General features: G+C 42.1%; 1 protein-coding gene across 1 annotated transcript in view; it reads right to left on the reverse strand.

Annotated features, from left to right (window-relative positions):
- Window positions 1-21,049, reverse strand: part of SPHKAP (SPHK1 interactor, AKAP domain containing) — a 335,807-nt gene that overhangs the window by 145,978 nt on the left and 168,780 nt on the right. Inside the window, exons 2-3 of the mRNA XM_056564531.1 lie at window positions 18,407-18,521; window positions 10,382-10,492 (exon numbers count right to left, since the gene is read on the reverse strand). Of these exons, the coding sequence (XP_056420506.1) occupies window positions 10,382-10,492; window positions 18,407-18,521 (226 nt within the window). The remainder of the gene's footprint in view (window positions 1-10,381; window positions 10,493-18,406; window positions 18,522-21,049) is intronic.

The raw sequence follows: 21,049 nt of genomic DNA on the forward strand, positions 1-21,049 counted from the left end.
GGCGGCAGACCCCAACGCAGTCAATGCGTTGGGAGAGGATAGGCATCCTTATGAGTTATGTTGTTTAGCTTCCGGTAGTCTAAGCAAAAGCGGATGGTGCCATCTTTCTTTTTCACCAAGACCAAAGGTGCAGCCCACGGACTCTGGCTTTCTTGAATGACATCGGCCTCTTTCATCTCCACCAGCATTTTCTTTATGGTCTGATACATCCCAGGAGCCACAGGGCGATGCCTCTCTTTAATGGGGGGATTGTCTCCGGTGAGAATCCTATGTTTGATCATGGCGGTCCTGCCAAAGTCTGAGGGAAATTTGCTGAAAGCTTCTTGATGTTTCTTAGCCACCTGGATGACTCCTTCCACCTGTTCCTTGGGGGTATCTTCGTCTCCTATCTGCAGCTGGTTCCACAGGGCTCTGATCAGGTCCAGGTTGGACCACCTGTGACTTCGAGACTACATCTCTGACGTCTAGATGGTGTAAAGTAGCCACTGTAGTGTACTTGGGTAGTTGGACAGCAACTTGAGAGAGATTGATAAGCCTCACTGGGGCCTTCCCATTCCGTGCGGTTACCAGGCTTCTAGCAGCTCGCACCAAGGGACAATCTTCCAGCAGAAGGGGCTCCAAGAGCGCTTGGTAATCTTGATTTTTCACCCCGGGTCGGGCACGGCACCAAATAACTGTCTCTGTCTGTGGCTGTAGACTAATGGCTCGGATATCTTGAGTCCTTACTCGCCAGATTTCTCCATGATGATTCACGAACTTCTGTTCTGCTTGGAGGATTTTGAGGTGGTGTTGGGCAGATCGCCGGCCTGGGGGTAAAAAAGTGAGGGAGAGATGCATGCAGTGCACAGACAATATCATAAAAACAGTGCCTCATAATATTCATGACTAAAATGAAATCGGCTGCTCCCTCATCACTAACATTTGTGACGATCACCCCTTGCCTTCCTAACACATGTTTTCCCACCTGCACCGTGGGCTCCCAGTAACCATGTCTGGGTACTGGTTTCCCGTTCCCTGCAATTACTCTGAAGTCCGCTTCCTGAGGGTCACACAACCTTTCTGGGCCCCAGTACTTATAGAAAAACCCCTGTGGGATAGTGGATACCTGAGACCCCGTAGCTATCAGAGCTTGTAACCGGACACCTTCTATCATCACCTGTACATAAGGGCAAGCAGCTACATACATATACAGTCCTTTCTTATCGCTGGTTGATTCTGGACCTTCAATCTCTACTCCTGGGGTGCGGTCCTCGACCCCAGGGGACGCCCGTTTAAAGCCCAGCATTGGCTCTTCCAGTGTCCATTCTTGTTACAATAACTACAAACGGGTCTTTGGCTCCAAGGTGGTCTCACAGGAGGAACACTAGGTGGAGTGACAGGGCGAGGGTCAGCCTTCTTAGGTGGTGGTGTTGCAGATCTGGAAGGGTTTGGCCGTACTGCCATCTCTTTAAAGGCCTTGGCTAACTGTTAAATGTCCTGTTTAATGTCTTGTAAGTCAGCTGTCCAAGGACTAGGAGAAGGTGTTGGTGGGGCAGATTGAGAAGGGACAGGCGGTTGGGGCGAAGGACCCTGAGAGTCTGTAGCAGGAACACTAATTTCTTCTGTCTGAGGTCCCGACTCTATTACTTTCACCGCTAGTCTCTTAAAGGCTGGGAAGGCCATGTCGGGATTCTGTATGGCCAGCATCCTAAGTTGGGCCTTGTCCCATTTGTTTAGCACCCCCTCTATAAAATGGTCCATCAGAACTCGATTGCCCTGATCGGGCGTGATGCCGTCCAACTTCTGTACTGCCTCTAATGCGCTCTGCAAAGCCACTGCATATGTTCGGAGGGTCTCACCTGGCTTCTGGCGTCGTTCATAGAGTCGGAGGCGTACCTCTGAGGGGGAGTGAGATTCAAACACTTGAGAAATTCCTTCAAAAATCTGTCCCACTGTGGCCTTATCAGCCACTGGCCATGTGCAAAGTTCTTCCAAGGCGGGTCCCTGGAGTTGTCCCAGAAGCAGTTGTACCTGTTGAGGAGGGGGAAGTGCATAAAATGCAAAGAGGCTGTAGAATTTTTCTCTAAAGTCTCTTAGTGTAAAAGGATCACCATTGTAGGTGGGAAGCACAGGATTCCCCAAGAAGACACGTGCAGCAACTGGGGCTCCCAACATATAGGGAGAGACTGAGGGTGGACTGGTTGGGTCCTGTTCCGCCGGTGTTGGAGGTCTTGCCGGAATCACAGGCAGGGCGCGCCCTTGGGAGGTCGAGAGTGTTGGTGAGGGCGGCAACATTCTTCTAGCTGAGGGTGGAGACCTCGTTGGCTGAGCCGCTGGAGCATCACCCCCTTGCTGTTCAGGTGGGGATTGTGGGACAGCAGGTCCCGACATTTCTGTATTTGTTATACTGGCCCTTTAAATAGACCTTGGATTCCTAGGTCCCAGGGAAATACGCAATTGTTCTTTAATCTGCAACTTTAGAGCGTAGATTTCAAACTTGAGAGCGGTGACCTGAAACTCAACAGCCTTTAATTGAAATTTGAGTGCGTTGATCGGCAGCTGAAGCGATTCTATGCAGGACTTCAATTCGGTAATCTGATGTCTCAGAGTCCTGTACTGTTCCGGTTCTTCACAGCTTCTAGCCTGTTGGCGCACTCTGCCCCTTTTCCCGTGCTGGGCTGTCTCTCTTTGTTGGTTTCTGGCCCTAGGCTCCGACAAAATGGGTGCTGCGGCACCGAGGGCTTCGGTGGTCGGGGTCTCTGGATCACGTGCGTCGGGATGTCCCGCGCTGACTTGTAGCTCTGCAGTACTGTTCGCCTCCCCCTTACTTTACATGCGCACTTCCTCCACACAGCACCGTGCATGCAACCCCTTACTCCGGAGCATAAGTCACAGTACATTAATAAAGTTCACTTCTTAGGGGGGAGTACACTTTCACTAGTGGCAATGGTAGGCACACACCCAAATCCTGTTCATGCAACGCCAAAAAGGCTTTATGGTAGCCCTTGGGGGATGTATGGTAGTGGTGGTATGGTATAGATATATAGGGGTTAATGTTAACCCTAGAGTTCATGACACCAGGTTGAGGGCTGGTATGCTGAATCAGTGTTCCGGGCCTATCGCCGCCCTTCCCAGTAACGATAGGTGCATAAAATAACTGAAGGTCCACAAGGAGATTTGAACTTGAACTTGAATAACTTTTACTGAAGTGCTTGCAATAACCACGGCACAGTAACAGTCTCATACAAACAGTCCTTGAGTTGCTTAGTGACTGGCAGTAGTTGCGGACCTTGAGCTAGACATAAAGTCTCTGAATTTAGGAAGAGATTTGCAGATTCGTCCGGATTTAGGGGAGTTATTAGGTCCGGTGATGCTGCAGAGTGTCTGGGAATTGATACACTCTATAGTTATAATCGTTCAGCCGTTGCCGCAAGGCTCAGGCCTAACTCACTGTGATTACTGCTGTACAGGTCTTGCTTGCTTGACAGCCCACGAGGTATATAGGCAGGGGGCGTGGCGAATCTGATTGGTCCAAACGTCTGCCATTCACCATTACATGGTGTGATGGGATTGCTTACGTCACAGGGCCTCCAAAGGTCCTTAAGCTAAATACCATAGAGTTCACCTCGTCACATGACCCGCAGGTCCTGCAACGCTAATGGAAACAAGTAATTAACCATTTATTTACACATGTTATTCTATTTATATTAACCTATGAATAAATTAGAGATCTATACACTAGAATAGAGGCGACTAGGGGTAGACTGGCTAACAGGGATCCCTAAGTCCTAGGGACTCTGGCTATGGGGACCCATAAATAAACAAGTACCGTATAGAATGCGGTACTGGGACACCACAAGTGTTTTTACCATGCTGTCTTGTGCTAAACAATGCCACAGGCAGAAGAGCAGACAGGGAATAAATAAAGCAGCTGTTGGATAATTGTGTTAGGGTCTGTTCACAAATGGCAGATTTGTTGCAGAAATTTCTGCAACTCAAAAACAGTTCAATTCATTGGAATGGGTATGTTTGTGATGAACAGGACAGTTGCATTAAAGCCAAATGCCTGATCCTTCTCTTCCACACAATCTACTTTCAGAGAGGAGTCAGGAGGCCGCCATACACATTAGAAGGTTTCCAGACTTACTGAAATTGATGGATTCTGGAGACACATGTCTAAAGTGTATAGCTAACCAGTTATATTTTAAATCTGTGTCCATGAAGGGTTTTACTGTAAAAAATAAAAATAAAAAATAAATATATATATATATTTCAACTGGCCAGTACAAAGATAGATTAAAGAAAATGATTAAATACAAATCAATTTAGTGAAAAATAACAAAAGTATGTTTAAAGGTTTTCCTTGAGAAAAATATTTTTTTGTTTCTTTATAATTAAAAGAAAAAGAGATTGAAACCCTGGGGTGTAAATAAAAGGCTGATATTAGCCCACAAGAATCACAATTCTTAACTATTATTTCTGTTCCCTTTATTAAATATACATGTCCTGCGGTTCCTGGCACCTATTTTGTATCTGAATGATATAAGTCAGTAACAAATGTGCATTTGCTATTATACAGAACCAGCAAAATCCTTAATGAGCCATTTTAATGAGGCCAGGATATTCCCGCACAGGCTAACTAGAAAGGCATGTCAGCATAGCACCCTTATGGTGGGTGACATGTCTCTTCTGTGATGACAATATTGAATGATAATGACTTGCTTACTGTTCGCTGGCATTATGTAGGACGCATATATCTCAGCCGGAGCACACACACAAATAAAGGAGACCCAATTAATTTTAGAAATATGTGTCTAACCTCAATTCCTTCCTGTGCGCATTGCTATAATATGGGGAAATGTTTTTCCACTGCTTAAGCCTGTGAAATACCTTTCTGTGTGCTGGGAGATGTCTTTATGACTCCTTAGAAAGGATATTGATTTGTAATCTGGAACTTATCCCTCCTTATCTCTGTCTGTTTCCCCTTCTCAACTCTTGACTCTTTGATCATCAGGTTCTGTCATCACCAGCATTCATATCAGGAAGACTAGAGCACCGTTTATAGAGTAGACAGCTTCCTAACATGAATTATCTCACTATATTTGGTGATGTGTAGGGTGAACTTCTTAGCCCTTTTGAAATTCAACGTAACCACCAGAAGAGACAACTCTCAGCTGAGCGTTTTATAATATGTCCTCTGAAAGGATGCTGGGTTGCTTACATGTGACAGCTTGGTAGTCAAGCATTTTAGGGGAAGCAGCATATCCCTTTGCCAACAGAACTTTACTAGCAGAAACATAGTAACACCTGAAATACACTATGAATAGTGAGCACCAGAGCGATGCAGGCTCATCAAACAGATGATCGGTGGAGTTCCAAGAGTCAGATCTCCATTGATATAATAGTAGATAGGCCATAGATTTTATTAACCCTGGATTTAATGAGGTAGGTGTTAATAAAACTGTCTCACAGTCTCTCTCTCTGTTAATGATGTAGGCACAGATTGTACTGCCTCACAGTCTTTCTCTTTTAATAATGTAAACGCAGATAGTACTTCCTCTTAGTCTTTTTGTTAATCATGTAGACACAGATGTACTGCCTCATAGACTCGCAGAATGCTGACAGGCATAATACATAGAAGTAGAGCAGTATATTACATAAGCAATCAGAAGATCACTGGTAAAAGTCAACCCTTGGGACTAGTAAAAAAAGCAAGTTTAGTTAAATGAATGCTAAAATTCCCCCCCTGTACAACCCCCCCCCCCCCAAATAAAAGTGCCTAAATTCCCCATATATTCCCCATTTTAGTGTAAAACATAAAATCATTTTATATATATATATATATATATATATATATATATATATATATATATACATATATATATATATATATATATATATATATATATATATATATATATATACACACACATATATAAAGAGATCCTTCAATATCTTACTGTGCTTCCTTTGGATTAAGCATTTCTCCCACCTTCTATTTCTCTTCTATTTATGAACTAATGCTCAAGGTACAATATTTAAGAATTAAATCATTTTTCTTTGGAACATCATTTTGCTGGTGTCACAGTATAAGGATTATCAGAAAGGGAAAGAGAAAAGAATTAGGATCTGATCCATGTGAATATGTTATTATCTGTCTATGGCAGAGTTGGATTACATGCCCACGGGACTCCAGGCAAGCTGCCATGTTGCCCAGTTCCTCATCAAGCTGTTTCTATTCCTCCAGCAATGTGCTGTGTCCTTTCAAGCTTGTAACGTAGCTATTTGTGTGGCTTATAGGAGAAAGTATTTGTCAGGTACGCTACGCTTTTGGGCACAGATGATGAATGTGGTTATTTGTAGTCCAGTTTGCCTTCTCATATCTTCTTATGAAATCCACAATGGACTTTCATATGGTTATTTTACTGTATATACATGTAGTGTACAGTAGACATACAATACCATGTGCTATTTTCATCTCCAAGTGGCATTAAGCAATGACCTTGCAAGTATTAAAACCTTCTTCTATATCAATAACTCTATACACATAATGGAATTTATTTCCCTTCCTCCAATTCTCCTATCAATTGCTCAATCTCCTCATCTCAAGCCTGAGTGATTCCTGTTTGTGTACGTGTACATGCCCTGAAGTGGTTGCAAGAAATTTTGCCTGCTATACAACACTGGCCTCTTCATGCTACATAGGTTTGTTTTCTGTTCATATGATATTTAATCCCAATCAGAGACGGATTTATTTTAGGCACAGTAGGCCCATGCAATGGGCTTCCCTGAAGGAAAGAGAAAATGTAAGTTATGAATGTAGTTACCAGTGTGTATGTGTGTGTGTATATATATATATATATATATATATATATATATATATATATATATATACATACATATACACTGCATAGTGAAAGTATTCGGCACTCTTGAACTTTTCGACCTTTTGCCACATTGCAGGCTTAAAACATAAAGATCTAAAACGGTGATTTTTTGTGAAGAATCAACAACAAGTTGGACACAATCATGAAGTGGAACGAAATTTATTGGATATTTCAAACTTCAAAAAAAAAAAAACTGAAATATTGGGCGTGCAAAATTATTCAGCCCCTTTACTTTCAGTGCAGCAAACTCTCTCCAGAAGTTCAGTGAAGATCTCTGAATGATCCAATGTTGACCTAAATGACTAATGATGATAAATAGAATCCACCTGTGTGTAATCAAGTCTCCGTATAAATGCACCTGCACTGTGATATTCTCAAAGGTCCGTTTAAAGCCCAGAGAGCATCATGAAGAACAAGGAACACACCAGACAGGTCCGAGATACTGTTGTGGAGAAGTTTAAAGCTGGATTTGGATACAAAAAGATTTCCCAAGCTTTAAACATCCCAAGGAGCACTGTGCAAGCGATGATATTGAAATGGAAGGAGCATCAGACTACTGCAAATCTACGAAGACCTGGCTGTCCCTCTAAACTTTCAGCTCATATAAGGAGAAGACTGATCAGAGATGCAGCAAAGAGGCCCATGATCACTCTGGATGAACTGCAGATTTCTACAGCTGAGGTGGGAGACTCTGTCCATAGGACAATAATCAGTCGTATACTGCACAAATCTGGCCTTTATGGAAGATGGCAAGAAGGAAGCCATTTCTTAAAGATATCCGTAAAAAGTGTCATTTAAAGTTTGCCACAAGCCACCTGGGAGACACACCAAACATGTGTAAGAAGGTTCTCTGGTCAGATGAAACCAAAATCGAACTTTTTGGCAACAATGCAAAATGTTATGTTTGGCGTAACAGCAACACAGCTCATCACCCTGAACACACCATCCCCACTCTCAAACATGGTGGTAGCAGCATCATGGTTTGGGCCTGCTTTTCATCAGCAGGGACAATGAAGATGGTTAAAATTGATGGGAAGATGGATGGAGCCAAATACAAGACCATTCTGGAAGAAAACCTGATGGAGTCTGCAAAAGACCTGAGACTGGGATGGAGATTTGTCTTCCAACAAGACAATGATCCAAAACATAAAGCAAAATCTACAATGGAATGGTTCACAAAAAACATATCCAGGTGTTAGAATGGCCAAGTCAAAGTCCAGACCTGAATCCAATCGAGAATCTGTGGAACTGAAAACTGCTGTTCACAAACGCTCTCCATCCAACCTCACTGAGCTCCAGCTGTTTTGCAAGGAGGAATGGGCAAAAATTTCAGTCTATCGATGTGCAAAACTGACAGAGACGTACCCCAAGTGACTTACAGCTGTAATCGCAGCAAAAGATGGTGCTACAAATTATTAACTTAAGGGGGCTGAATAATTTTGCACGCCCAATTTTTCAGTTTTTTATTTGTTAAAAAAGTTTGAAATGTCCAATAAATTTCGTTCCACTTCATGATTGTGTCCCACTTGTTGTTGATTCTTCACAAAAAAAATTACAGTTTTATATCTTTATGTTTGAAGCCTGAAATGTGGCAAAAGGTCGAAAAGTTTAAGGGGGCCCAATACTTTCACTATGCACTGTACATATATATATAATTAGTTTATGGGTTAAAAGGTACTTAAAGGTGAGAAGCACATTGCATAGTTTAGCTTTATTTCACAAGAATAGACAACCATTTTTAAATGTTACTGTCATTAAAAAAACTTATTTCGATTGGTCGGAGTCTCAGTGCAAAATGCCCCAACAATCTCTACATTTAGCTAGGAGAAATGCACAGCAGCACACTATACTCAATTTGTCACATTGCAGGTGAGGACTTGCATAGACTATCATGGAGCCTATGGAAGAGCATCAGGCCGGGCTTCATCTGGCTTCATATAACGATCTGTGGGTGTATCAGCACTGAGACCCTGATCAAGCAGAACTTTTGACATGTCTGCATGACATGTTACATTTTTTTTTAATGACAGTAAAGCTTTAATGTTATTCAGGAATGGCTTACTTGATGGTGGAGACTAAGGTACATGACAAAAAGTGCACCTATCAATTAAAGAAACTTTTAACTTATCAAAGTGACATGTCAGAGGTTTTTATTGGTCATGGTCTGCGTGCTGAGAGCCTCACTGATCACTAAACAAAGGAGCATAGATTCATCAGATTTATAGAAAGATACACTTTCGGTGCTTCGGAGATGAGATGTTTCAGCAGAACCCGGCCACTTAGCCAACTACTGACCAAGGTTGGACATCGCTGTGGCCATGATTGGTTGCTCAGGTAGGTCCTGCTAAGACTTGTCTTGAAAGTAGCAGCAAGTGGTGATGAGCGGGTGACCAGAGGAAACTGGAACAAGGACCAGTGTAGATAAATATATTTTTTTTGTAATAAATAAATAGCAAATTTTCTTCCAGAAGTACATACACCTTCACCAGTCCCACTTTTGTGCATAGTGACTATATTTTAGTGGTATTTCCGAATAGGGACATTTATGGTATATTCACAGGATATGTCATAATCCCCCTAGATGCTGGTCCCACATCCAGGGCCTCCATCTGATTAAACACTGAGGGCTCTATGAGTTACGTAGCTTACAGGGCTATGACTTTTGTGCAACTCCCATTACAGTTATTGGAATTATATGTATATAACTCACCCGCTCTGTTCTCATAGACTGTGCACTCTGTAGACAACTACGTATGTGCATCAGCAGCCTCCCAGACTACCGATTCCACCATATTGACACATGAATAAAACTGCCATCTGAAATCATTGTCATGCCTTTGTGAACTTGCTAATGTCTGAATTATGCTAAATAACAGGCATGGAGCAAAGCTATGAACATACCTACTACCTTTTATTCAGTCATGGACTCAATTGACCTGTTGATTCAAGCACATGAGATCCAGAGAATAATCACCCTTTATTTCTAAGACTTCACCCAATTTCTGTGGCTAGAAACCGACTTCTAATGACCTTACATAATAACAATTCTACACTTCTGACATTGACCATAGCTCTAAGGCCGCCAGTGATCAAACTAAATGGATTACGTTCAACCTTGACCGGGGATTACTGGGATTCAGGGTTAATAATCTGAATATATTTACATATCAAATGCTATGTGAATAAAATGTAACTGGATCAGTTCTGGTTTTGGATTTAAGATTTCCTGTAAGGGCATTTTAAACCTTTGAAGGAAATCTCTTTTATCCCAGTTATTAAGGTGAAAGAACAAACAAACATTGTCATTCATTCTATACTAAGGGTTTGTCAGAGATTAGAAAAATGTTTTTTAGCATTTTTCTAGAAATAGCGTTGCTATTGTCCATTGGTTGTGTCTGGTATTGCAATTGAGCCCTAGCCAAGTGTGGAAGGCGGCCATGCTATTCTAATCCTTTACAACCCATTTAGCATTCTGTAATAGATGGAGGAGTATCATTGTGTATCTTGGTACTTACAGAGGTGCAGTTGGACTCCATGCTCTCTTCTACTAGGCTGACCTTGCAGAGGTTCCTTGAATTTTGAAGCCAGTACTCTAATGAATCTGTAGGTTGGTTTGGACAGATAACCTGGATATAAAGACAAAGTATACAGGGGCAAATTTACTATTCCTGATAACACTTACTCAAAGTAAACTTAGATTAGGCAGTCTGAAGATGTGTTAAACACTTTTGTCTGGCATCAACCTGGTTTACCCTACACCAATATTTAGCAATTACGTTTTGTTTAAATTTTGGCAAATGTTGTCCTGCTTTAAGCCATGTTTTTTTTTTCTGCTGAGCGCCTCCACTTTGTTGAGGTGAGAACTGAAACAGGCATGCTAGGGCTATTTCTTTTAACTAATGTGCTTTATAAATGTATCTAAAAAAAAGTTTGCACCAAAAAGGCACCAAGTTCTTGAGCACTTAGGTCTATAGGCAAACACATGGTAAATATCCTCTATTGTACACGCACAGAAAAATTATTAAAAAAATTTACTTAAAATTACTTAATTCTTAATGAATTTATTATGTTTAGAAGAATATATTGAAAATTAAATTTTGGTGTTTAGATTTTAATGGGCCTTTTATGTGACTTTCTTGCGCACGTAAGTGAATTGCTCAGACTTCTCTTTAGGAAACTCTCAATTTAATTTTAAAGACACTAATTCCAAATGTATAATTTGTATCTTTCAACTCACTTGTGCCCCAACCTTAAACCTACTCCCCCTTGAAAATAAGATAAAAGAAAGTTTGGATCCCCTAAAGATACTCAAAAAATCAGATAGCATTGAGTATGATATCTCCACATATTATGGATTATTATCGTCTACCTGTTATTTTATACTTTATTAACTGGGTACTCCAGTGGAAAACGTTTTTTTTTTTAAATCAACTGGTGCCAGAAAGTTAAACAGATTTGTAAATTACTTTTATTTAAAAATCTTAATCCTTCCAGTACTTATCAGCTGCTATATGCTCCAGATGAAGTTCTTTTCTTTTTGAATTTCTTTTCTGTCTGACCACAGTGCTCTCTGCTGACACCTCAGTCCATGTCAGGAACTGTCCAGAGCAGGAGAGGTTTGCTATGTGGATTTGCTCCTGCGTTCCTGACTAGTGTTGGGCGCGAATATTCGCATTTCAAATTTTTATCGCAAATTCGCGAGTTAGAGAATATTGCAAATATATTTGCTATATATTCGAAATTGCGAATATTCGCTTTTTTCTGCAAATGTGAATATTTGCATATTCTTTCTTTTCACTTGTGGGCCAATTAGAATGCAGCAAATACACTTGTCAGAGGTTATCAACAACATCCCTAGCAACCAATAGTAAAGTTTTCCACCCACTCACTGTTTTCTTCCTCGAATACGCGAATATGTGAATATTCACATATGCGAATATTCACATATGCGAATATACGAATATAACGAATACACGAAATTAGCGATTATACGACGAATATTTGTCTATATATCTGCAAAATATCACAAATTCGAATATGGGCAATGCCGTTCATCACTATTCCTGACATGGACAGAGGTGTCAGCAGAGAGCACTGTGGTCAGAAAGAAAAGAAATTCGCAAAGAAAAGAACTTCCTCTGTAGCATACAGCAGCTGATAAGTACTGAAAGGATTACGATTTTTAAATAGATGTAATTTACAAATCTGTTTAACTTTCTGGCACCAGTTGATTAAAAAATACTTGAGGATCCCAGAAAGACTAGAATGGCTTTCTATACCAAATTTTAGGTTGGATTATTTGGCGGCACATTTAAGATTTATAGTAAGTGAGGTTGGGCAGGGCTGGTTTCATTATTTAAGGAATAGACACAACCTTGAAGGGGAAAATGTTCTGGAATTGTTAGAAACTAATTTGTCTGCACTAGAGGTAGGTCTTATTTATCTCACTTTAGTATTAATAAGTCAAGGGGTAGGATTAAAACTTTGTAAGAGGTAAATGGTAGCCTTCCTTCACTACACTGCTTAATAATAATTATTTCACAGAATTTTTTTAAATAGATAGATATTCATTTTGAAAGAAGTGGGGCTTAACACAGGTTGCACAGTTCTTTTCATGATGGACGACTTATTGATTTTGTTACACTTAAAAGAATACACAGGTTAAAGGAAAGTTGCCACTTTCAATATTATCACCTGCAGCATGCATTTTAAGCTACTATTAATAAAGATAGAAAATAATAGATAGATAATAAAGATTCTCAATTATGTTCCTTTGTCTATTTGATACAATTAGGGGAAATATAGTTGAAAGTGAATTTTTTTTAATAAGATTCTAAATGACTAACTTTTGAGAGGAATTGATGATTTTGAATAAGAAGAAATGGAAGAGATAGGTTGGTGAACTATCTAAGTGTGAATGGAACACACTTTTATAAAAAGCCCCAAAACTGTTTCATTTAATGAGAATCATAAACGTATCCAGTTTTAAAATTATTCATAGACTATACTATACGCCTGAGAGACTCTTTAGATGTGGTATGAATAGGTCTGAATGCCCTCGATGCGGAGTGGATGATGCTGGATTTGAACATCTTCTTTGGAAATGCCTGCAAGCAAGGTCCTTCTGGGATATGAGATCATTATAAAAATTAGAGATCGGATCAATGTGAACTTGGAAGCCAGTTTGATTCTGGTTATTTTAGGCAATACACTAGGAATAGAAGCCTCTAGAGGCATATTGGTGTCTAGACTTGTCTTCCTAGGAGTAGTAATAATAGTTAGGAATAGGTTTTCAGGGAGGATCCCATCTATCAAGGTATGGAAAATATTGGTAGAAAGAATTAAAAAATATGAGACTAATCTAAGGGAAGATCATACTATTGGATCCAATATTCATAGAAACAAAATGTGGGAGGTAGGGGAGGGGTCATATGGAAAAAATGCATAGCTGATTACATTTGTTAAATATGTGATATACATTTTGTGAAATGTCTATTTATAAATGTAAGCTATTTATACTGTATTGAAAGATCATGTTTGTAACTGTTTAACAAGCTAATCATGTACAGTATGTAATGAAATATAAGGAAACAGATGTTTTGTAAGCAGACTGTTTTATTTTTGTATTGGCTGTATGTATATCACTTTGAAATCAAGTGCTATAGAGTGTAGGTTGACACTGGCGAATAATAGTAGAGGAGACCCTACTATCATTAGAAATGTAATATGCCTGCTTGAAGAGATGTGTCTTTTAGGGCATGTTTAACCTTTTCAGGATGTAGGGCGTATGCATACACCCTGCATCCCAAGTCCTTAAGAACCAGACCGGGATGCCTGCTGAAATCATTCAGCAGGCATCCCGGCACATCACCGAGGGGGGTCCTGAGCCCCCCCCCCCCCCCCATGTCGGCGATCGCAGAAAATCGCATGTCAATTCAGACATGCGATTTTCTGCTATTCCGGGCTGATCGGGTCTCTGGTGACCCGATTGCCCGGAAAATAGGGATGATCGGAGTTGTCAGTGACAGCCCTGATCATCCTGAGGGATAGGAGCGAGATTGCAGTGCAGCGATCTCCTCCTATCCCCTGCCATTAGTCAGAAATGAATTCTGAGCAATGGCAGCGCAGGGCAGGGGGTTGTCGGGCAGAACGGGGGGAGAAGATGGCGGCGGTTACCTGAACAGAAGATGCCGTGTGCACCGCCGATCATTGGTGGAGACTGCGGAGATCAGAGGCGAAAGTAGGGAAGCGATGGTGGAGGGGGGGGGAGGAAGGAAGGGGGCAATAAAGCGATATTTACTGCCCTTCTAGTGGTTGCCAAACTACAACTCCCAGCATGCCCAGAAAGCCAAAGGCTGTCTGGGCATGCTGGGAGTTGTAGTTTTGCAACATCTGGAGGGTCACAGTTTGGAGACCACTATTACAGTGGTGCCCAAACGGTGGCCCTCCAGATGTTGCCAGACTACAACTCTCAGCATGTCTAGACTGCCCAGGCATGCTGGGAGTTGTAGTTCTGTAACATCTGTCCCTTCAGATTTTGCAATTTTCATGAAAATTTAGAAAATTGCTGCTCTACTTTGAAGCCCTCTAATGTCCATTTTATCATTCCAACATAAAGTAGAGATATTGTATTTGTGAATCAATATAAAAATTTTTTTGAATATCCATTTTCCTTACAAGCAGAGAGCTTCAAAGTTAGACAAAAATTTACCACCAAAATAAAGTAGAATATGTTCCGAAAAAACGATCTCAGAATCAGAATAATCGGTAAAAGCATCTTAGAGTTATTAATGCTTAAAGTGACGTGGTCAGAATTACAAAAAAAGGGCTGCGTCCTTAAGGTGAAAATGAGCTGCGTCCTTAAGGGGTTAATCCTGTGGATGCTGGGTATAAGTCTGAAGAGACTGGAGTGAGAAGAAATGGTAGTACACTTAACTAAGCACAAAAAAAATGTACAAACACCATCCACATATTCTCCTTGGTTGAATTTAAAACCAGGACCCTTGTGCTACAAGGCAGCAGTGCAACTATCAAGTGTTATGTTTCCTTGCAGTGTCCCTACAGGAGAAATGAAGAAATACGTATTGATCATTGGAATAGGCTGTCCATATATTACACATGGACAGGTCAGCCAGATAGACAGATGCTCCTTGTAGCCACTCCTTTCTCTGGCTAATAGATGAGGGGTCCTTTTCTCTTAACTTCAAATTACGTATAGTGTATTTGGATCTAGGCTTTCCATATCATACAATATCTTTAAGTCTGGGTTCACACATGGTATTTTATTCAGCATAAGGTCCTCATTTTTGTTGGTATTTTTGGTCAAAACTAGGAGTGGAAGAAACACAGTGAAAAACTATATTAAAAAGATTTGCACCTTTTTGGGTTTTAGGTCCCCTTCTCCTAGTTTTGATAAAACACTGACCAAAATAAAGACTGAAAAACTGACTAAAATACTATGTGTGAACGTAGTCTTATGTGTATGGAAAAGGTATAACAGCAGCTCTAGGGGCTAATTCGTAAAAGAATGTAGTTATGTTTTACCCTATTCTTCCAATGTGTGCTAAGTCCTTACTGAACCTTCTTTATTAGGTTGCCGATACATACCGTATATACTCGAGTATAAGCCGAGTTTTTCAGCACCATTTTTCGTCCTGAAAACTCCCCCCCTCGGCTTATACTCGAGTGAACTCTCCGCCTGTCAATCCCTTCTCAGTGGTCTTCAACCTGCGGACCTCCAGATGTTGCAAAACTACAACTCCCAGCATGCCCGGACAGCCGATGGCTGAGGAAGTTGCCGGGTAGCGACGGAACGCGTGGGGCTCCGTGGCACCGTCCTGTTCTATTTGTCTGATCTTTTCCATGCCGGTCACTTCTATATTTCTACACACAGGTTGTATACACTGGTAGGATGTTTGTATGGTCAGGGTTCTACATTGGTGCATACATTCAGTCGTTATTTATTAACTGATTTTGCTAGACTATATTATTACATCGTACCTTCCTACCTGCATATAGTGCTGTTCATTCATTGTGACACGGATGGTATAAGTTACATGTTTACTCCATATTTCAGGACGGTGGCTTACTAGCTTAGGGGGTTCATGGCCCCTGGCTAGGACTGTGTTGTGGCTCCCAATGAGCCTTTTTAATTGGTTTTAGAGCTTTGTTCACTATTTTGTATATGCATCACGTTTATATGTGCCTTTTTCTCTTTTTTTGTACTTAATAAAATTATGGAATTCTTATAAATTATTGGTGTGCTCTCTATAATAGTGTGCGGTCTGTTTGTCTCGTTTGATTTACATTGGTTTTTTGCACACTTGTAGAGCACCCATGCCATGTATTGGATAGATTGAGCCCCCCACCACCTCGTATTTCCCACCCTAGGCTTATAGTCGAGTCAATAACTTTTCCTGGGTTTTTGGGGTGAAATTAGGGGCCTCGGCTTATATTCGGGTCGGCTTATACTCGAGTATATACGGTAGTCTCATGAACGGTGGAGTCTCACTTTATAGTATGATAACAATGGGTTAACAAGAGAAAAACCACTCAACGACATCTGCATATATCAAAAGAACAAATAACAAAATCATTTAATCCAAATGTGATCTCTTCATTCTCAGACACGGACTTTGGGTTAATTGAATTACTTGGCTAAATTACAGGTTATTAAAAGGAAAACAAGCTGTGGATGGATTGTGGCTGAGCAGAGAGCGAACAGAAGGCATTAGGGATTCACCGTGCAGCTCAGCTTCCAGCAAAGTGCAGGACTGGGAGAACTAGCGGCACATTACTAGGTGCAATGAGGACTGGTACATTTAGCATGAAGGCGAATGAGTCATCCGAATTGCACGAAGGAATTTGAGAGTAAGCTATGATTTGAAGATTTTTCCAGCACAGACTGTACAGAGCGGCTCTACCATTAATAATACCTTAGTAAATAATGCATTTATCAAAGCTTGACATTTTTGGCATGGGAGTGAGGGGTACAATAAGCCCTCTTATGCCTCACCCATTAGAAGCCCTCCTACGGGATGATTACATGTAAACACTTTTTTCTAAAGCCTCTTTAGAAAATCTCTGCCTCATGTTTAATACTTTCAACTTTCGGATTAAAAGTACAAGTTTTGGGTAACTATTGCACGATGTGTGAAGCATCAAAATGAAAGGCAGAATGGTTTAGCCTAAGGCTTCTGGGTGACTTTACCCAAGCCAAGGAAAACAATGATTATATTTACTTAAGTCCGATATCGACCGATATCGATTTTTTAGGGCCGATACCGATAATCTGTGGAGGTTAGGGCCGATAGCCGATAATTTATACCGATATTCCGGTATAACTTATCGGCTATTTATCTCCCCCCCCCTCCCCCAGCGCGACACCGCTGCAGATCATTGATTTAAAGTGGGTGCTTTAAATCAATGAACTGCAGCGGCTTTTGTGGTGCCATAGGCCGCCGCCGCCACCCGCTTCTCTCCCCCTGCCTGTCCGGGGGTCCTGAGTCCTATCACTGCCACCGCGACCCCCACCGCCGCACAGCACCGCCACACTGTGTCGCACCCCCCACTTCACCGCCCTGGCCCCATTGCCTCCCCCATCCCCGATTTTATAATTACCTGTTCCCGAGGCCCGTCGTCCACTCTACATCTGGCTCCGGTGGCGTCCTCCTGAGCTGTCCTTGTGCGCACTGACGGTGATGTCGCATTGAGGACGTCACTCGTCATTGCGCACAGCGTAACGCAGGACGCAGCAGGAGCCAGAAGTAGCGTGGGCCCCGGCCCCCGGGAACAGGTGATTATAAAACTGGGGATGGGGGAGGCAATGAGGCCGGGGCGGTGCGGTGTTCGACGCGGTGCGGTGGGGGGGGGGGGGGGGGGGCGTGCGGTGCGGGGGCGGGGCATTATCGGATTATCGGCATGGTATTTGCCGATACGAATAACGCCCAAAATCGTGAATATCGGCCGATAATATCGGCCATACCGATAATCGGTCGATCCCTAATGTATACACCTGAGATGGAGCAATAGTCTTAGGACTTTTGTGCCTTTAATTATATGCAGTAGTAGATCAATCCTGGCACTCACCAAATGTGCATAGAGTCTGTGTTTATTGGCTTCACATCATCAGAAATAGGATACAGGAAGCATTTCGGCACAATGCCTTCCTCAGCTGCCTGAAGAAAGCATTGTGCCGAAACACCTCATATACACCCCTTTCTGGTCATGTGAAGCCCATAAACACAAACTTTATCCACATTTAGGGAGTTCTAGGATTGATCTATTACAATCCTGGATACTTTCCCATGTGCAACACCACCACACAGAGCAGTACCAACATGCACTAACACCTCAAAAAGGATTGTGTCCCACATTTTCAGTATGGCTCCCTGCATCGCTCCATGTGGCTCGGAGAGAACTTGAAATTTTTTATTTTATTTTAGCCCAAGGCCTCAACATACAATAAAAAAAAATTGAAAATAAATTAAAGGGTCTGAAGACTATCCAAATGCATTGTATCAAATATGGGTTTACTATACCTTTTTGCATGCTGTGATGGAACTACCCAGGTTGCTGGTTGATGTGTCATTGATGCTATTACCCCCACTGCTCCCGTGTTTGTCTGCGGGCCCATACATGGCTGTCAGGTCACAACTGTTGAAATAAAACACATACATTAAAAAGTGTCAATCTGTCTAATGTAAATATGCAATTTGTACTGAATATTACAGACACAAGCCATTTGTTGAAGCAGCTAATAACCAGAATTTGACTGTGTGAACATACTCCACTAGCACTAGTCCAATTTCACACAAACATATTATGGATTCACTTTTGTATTTAGTAGGGATGAGTGAATCAAATCTGATGAATCCGAATTCGTTACAAATTTCCGGAAAAATTCGCTTCGCTATGAATCCGAATATCACTGCTATTCGACCGCATGAATTGCTTCATTAAACTCCATTGAGCGCAGTCCAGGCTCCAGGGAATCCAAGATGGTGGCTCCACATGTCAGGACATGTGGCAAGGAACACTGGGAAGGCGGTAACATGGGTAGGCAGGATGACCCTGAATCACATGCAGCCTATCAGCATCCATCCACCCTTGTGATGTCACAGCCCTACATAATCGGCAGCCATCTTGCTGCCAGTTACTTCAGCGTTCTATTGCAGAGATCTAGGGACAGAGAGCAGTATGTGTTGCACAGAAAATAATTTTTACAGCAGCAATTCACCTCAAGCCCAAATCCAGCCTAGAAACACTGATAGGGAAGGGAGAGAGAAAGTGCAATTTTGGGTGTATTACAGCAGCGATTCACCTCAAGCACGAATCCAGTCTAGAAGCACTGATCGGGAAGGGAGAGAGATTGAGAGAGAAAGTGCAATTTTGGGTCTAGTACACAGACAGCGACTGTGTGCTGCGACACTGGTGTGTACAACAACTGAAAAGCTAATAGTAGTCAGCCAGTTAGGGTGAGCAGAGCACTAAAAGCCATAATCACCTGCTATTAGTGCCTAATACAGGTTGCGTAGCGGAGCGTATTGTCCTCTATTAAAGTGTAACTTGTGCGTACATAGGTGGTGTACCATTTTGTTCCGGTTAAAGTCTTAAGGGCCTAGTTACTGGGAAAGGCCAGCCAAAAGTACACACCTTCTGATGTTCTAGACAAAAACTGTATTAAGCGTAGTGGAGCGTATTGTACTCCCCTCATAAGTGCATACTACGTACGTACATCTACATGGTGTACCATTTTGTTCCTGTTATAGTCCTAAGGGCCTAGTTGCTGTGAAAGGCCAGCCAAAAGTACACAACTGGTGATGTTCTAGACAAATGTTGTTTTAAGCATAGTGGATTGTATTGTCCTCCCCTCATATACGCACTAAGTATGTCAGGCAGAGAAGTGCCAGGACATGCACAGACGAGTGGCAGAGGCCAAAATTCATCAGGCACAGGCAGAGGTTGCAGCAGACTAGGGGAAAATTGCACCAGCAGGAGTCGCAGTGAGAGGCCTGGGCTCCTGGTATCACCTAGCAGTCGTGTCTCGACCAGCAACCCATCTGCTGTCATTGACTGGTTAACTCGTTCATCCACTTCATCACAAGTGACATCTGACACCCCCAGTCAACAGTCGGTGGGTTCCTCAGACACAACCCTCAGTTGTCATGGCCCGGGAGCAGAAGTATCTTATGCTGTGGGTTCAGCTCCACTATTTAGTGAGGACAAGCTACTAGAGGACAGTTAGCAGCTACTGCCCAACCAAGTAGTGGAGGAGACATCCCTTGCTTCCTTCGCTCGGCGGTAAAGTAGTGATGAGGAGACTGGCATGGTAGGTGGTGTTGGGAGTGTTCAGGCTCCTGAAGCACACACTGTTGAGGAGCCTGAGGAGGACATCAGTGACGTGCAGACACAACTCGATGATGATGAAGCCAATCGCACTTGGGAGCCATGTGCAGAAGGGGCTTCATCATCATCATCAGGAGAAGAAGGTGGCAGGTTGCCCATGAGGCAAAAGTTGAGCTAGCAAGGTGGTAGCATTGTTGGGAGTCAGCATGGTGGCAGAAGTGGGAAGTCTGGAGCCAAACGAGCCCGGGGTAGACCACCTGCTTCCCGGCAACCTACCTACCCGGGATGTAGTGGAACAGGGGTCCCTGGAGTTGGCAGCAGTAGCAATCAGTCAGTGCGGACTTTTGGGGGAAAGATCAGCTACTCTGCGCTACTCTGCGGTGTGGCAATTTTTCATCGAGTATCCGGAGGATGTTAACATGGCCACATGCAATTTAAAAAAATATCTTTAATCTTTTCAATTGTGAGGTCCTTTGGTCTCGTCAGGCTGCCTCCACCTCCAGGCTGTGTCAGTATGTCACCATATGGTCTCCTCTTGCTGCTGTCACCTCCAGGCTTGGTCATTCTGCCAAATATTGGTCTCCTCATGCGTGGGCCACCTCCAGGCTGAGTCATTGTGCCGCCATGTGGTCTCCTCATGCTTCTGGCACATTACAGAAAAAATGTAATGTTAATCTATTTAAAAATCTTCAATTAAAATTTTAAAATATATCTTTAATATTTTCAGTTGTGAAGCCCTATGGTCTCCTCATGCTGCTAGCACATTACATAAATTTTTTTTATGTTAATCTATTTAAAATCTTCAATTTAAATGTTTAAATATATCTTTAATCTTT

The sequence above is a fragment of the Hyla sarda genome, chromosome 3, assembly GCF_029499605.1.
Source record: "Hyla sarda isolate aHylSar1 chromosome 3, aHylSar1.hap1, whole genome shotgun sequence".
Lineage (NCBI taxonomy): Eukaryota > Metazoa > Chordata > Amphibia > Anura > Hylidae > Hyla > Hyla sarda.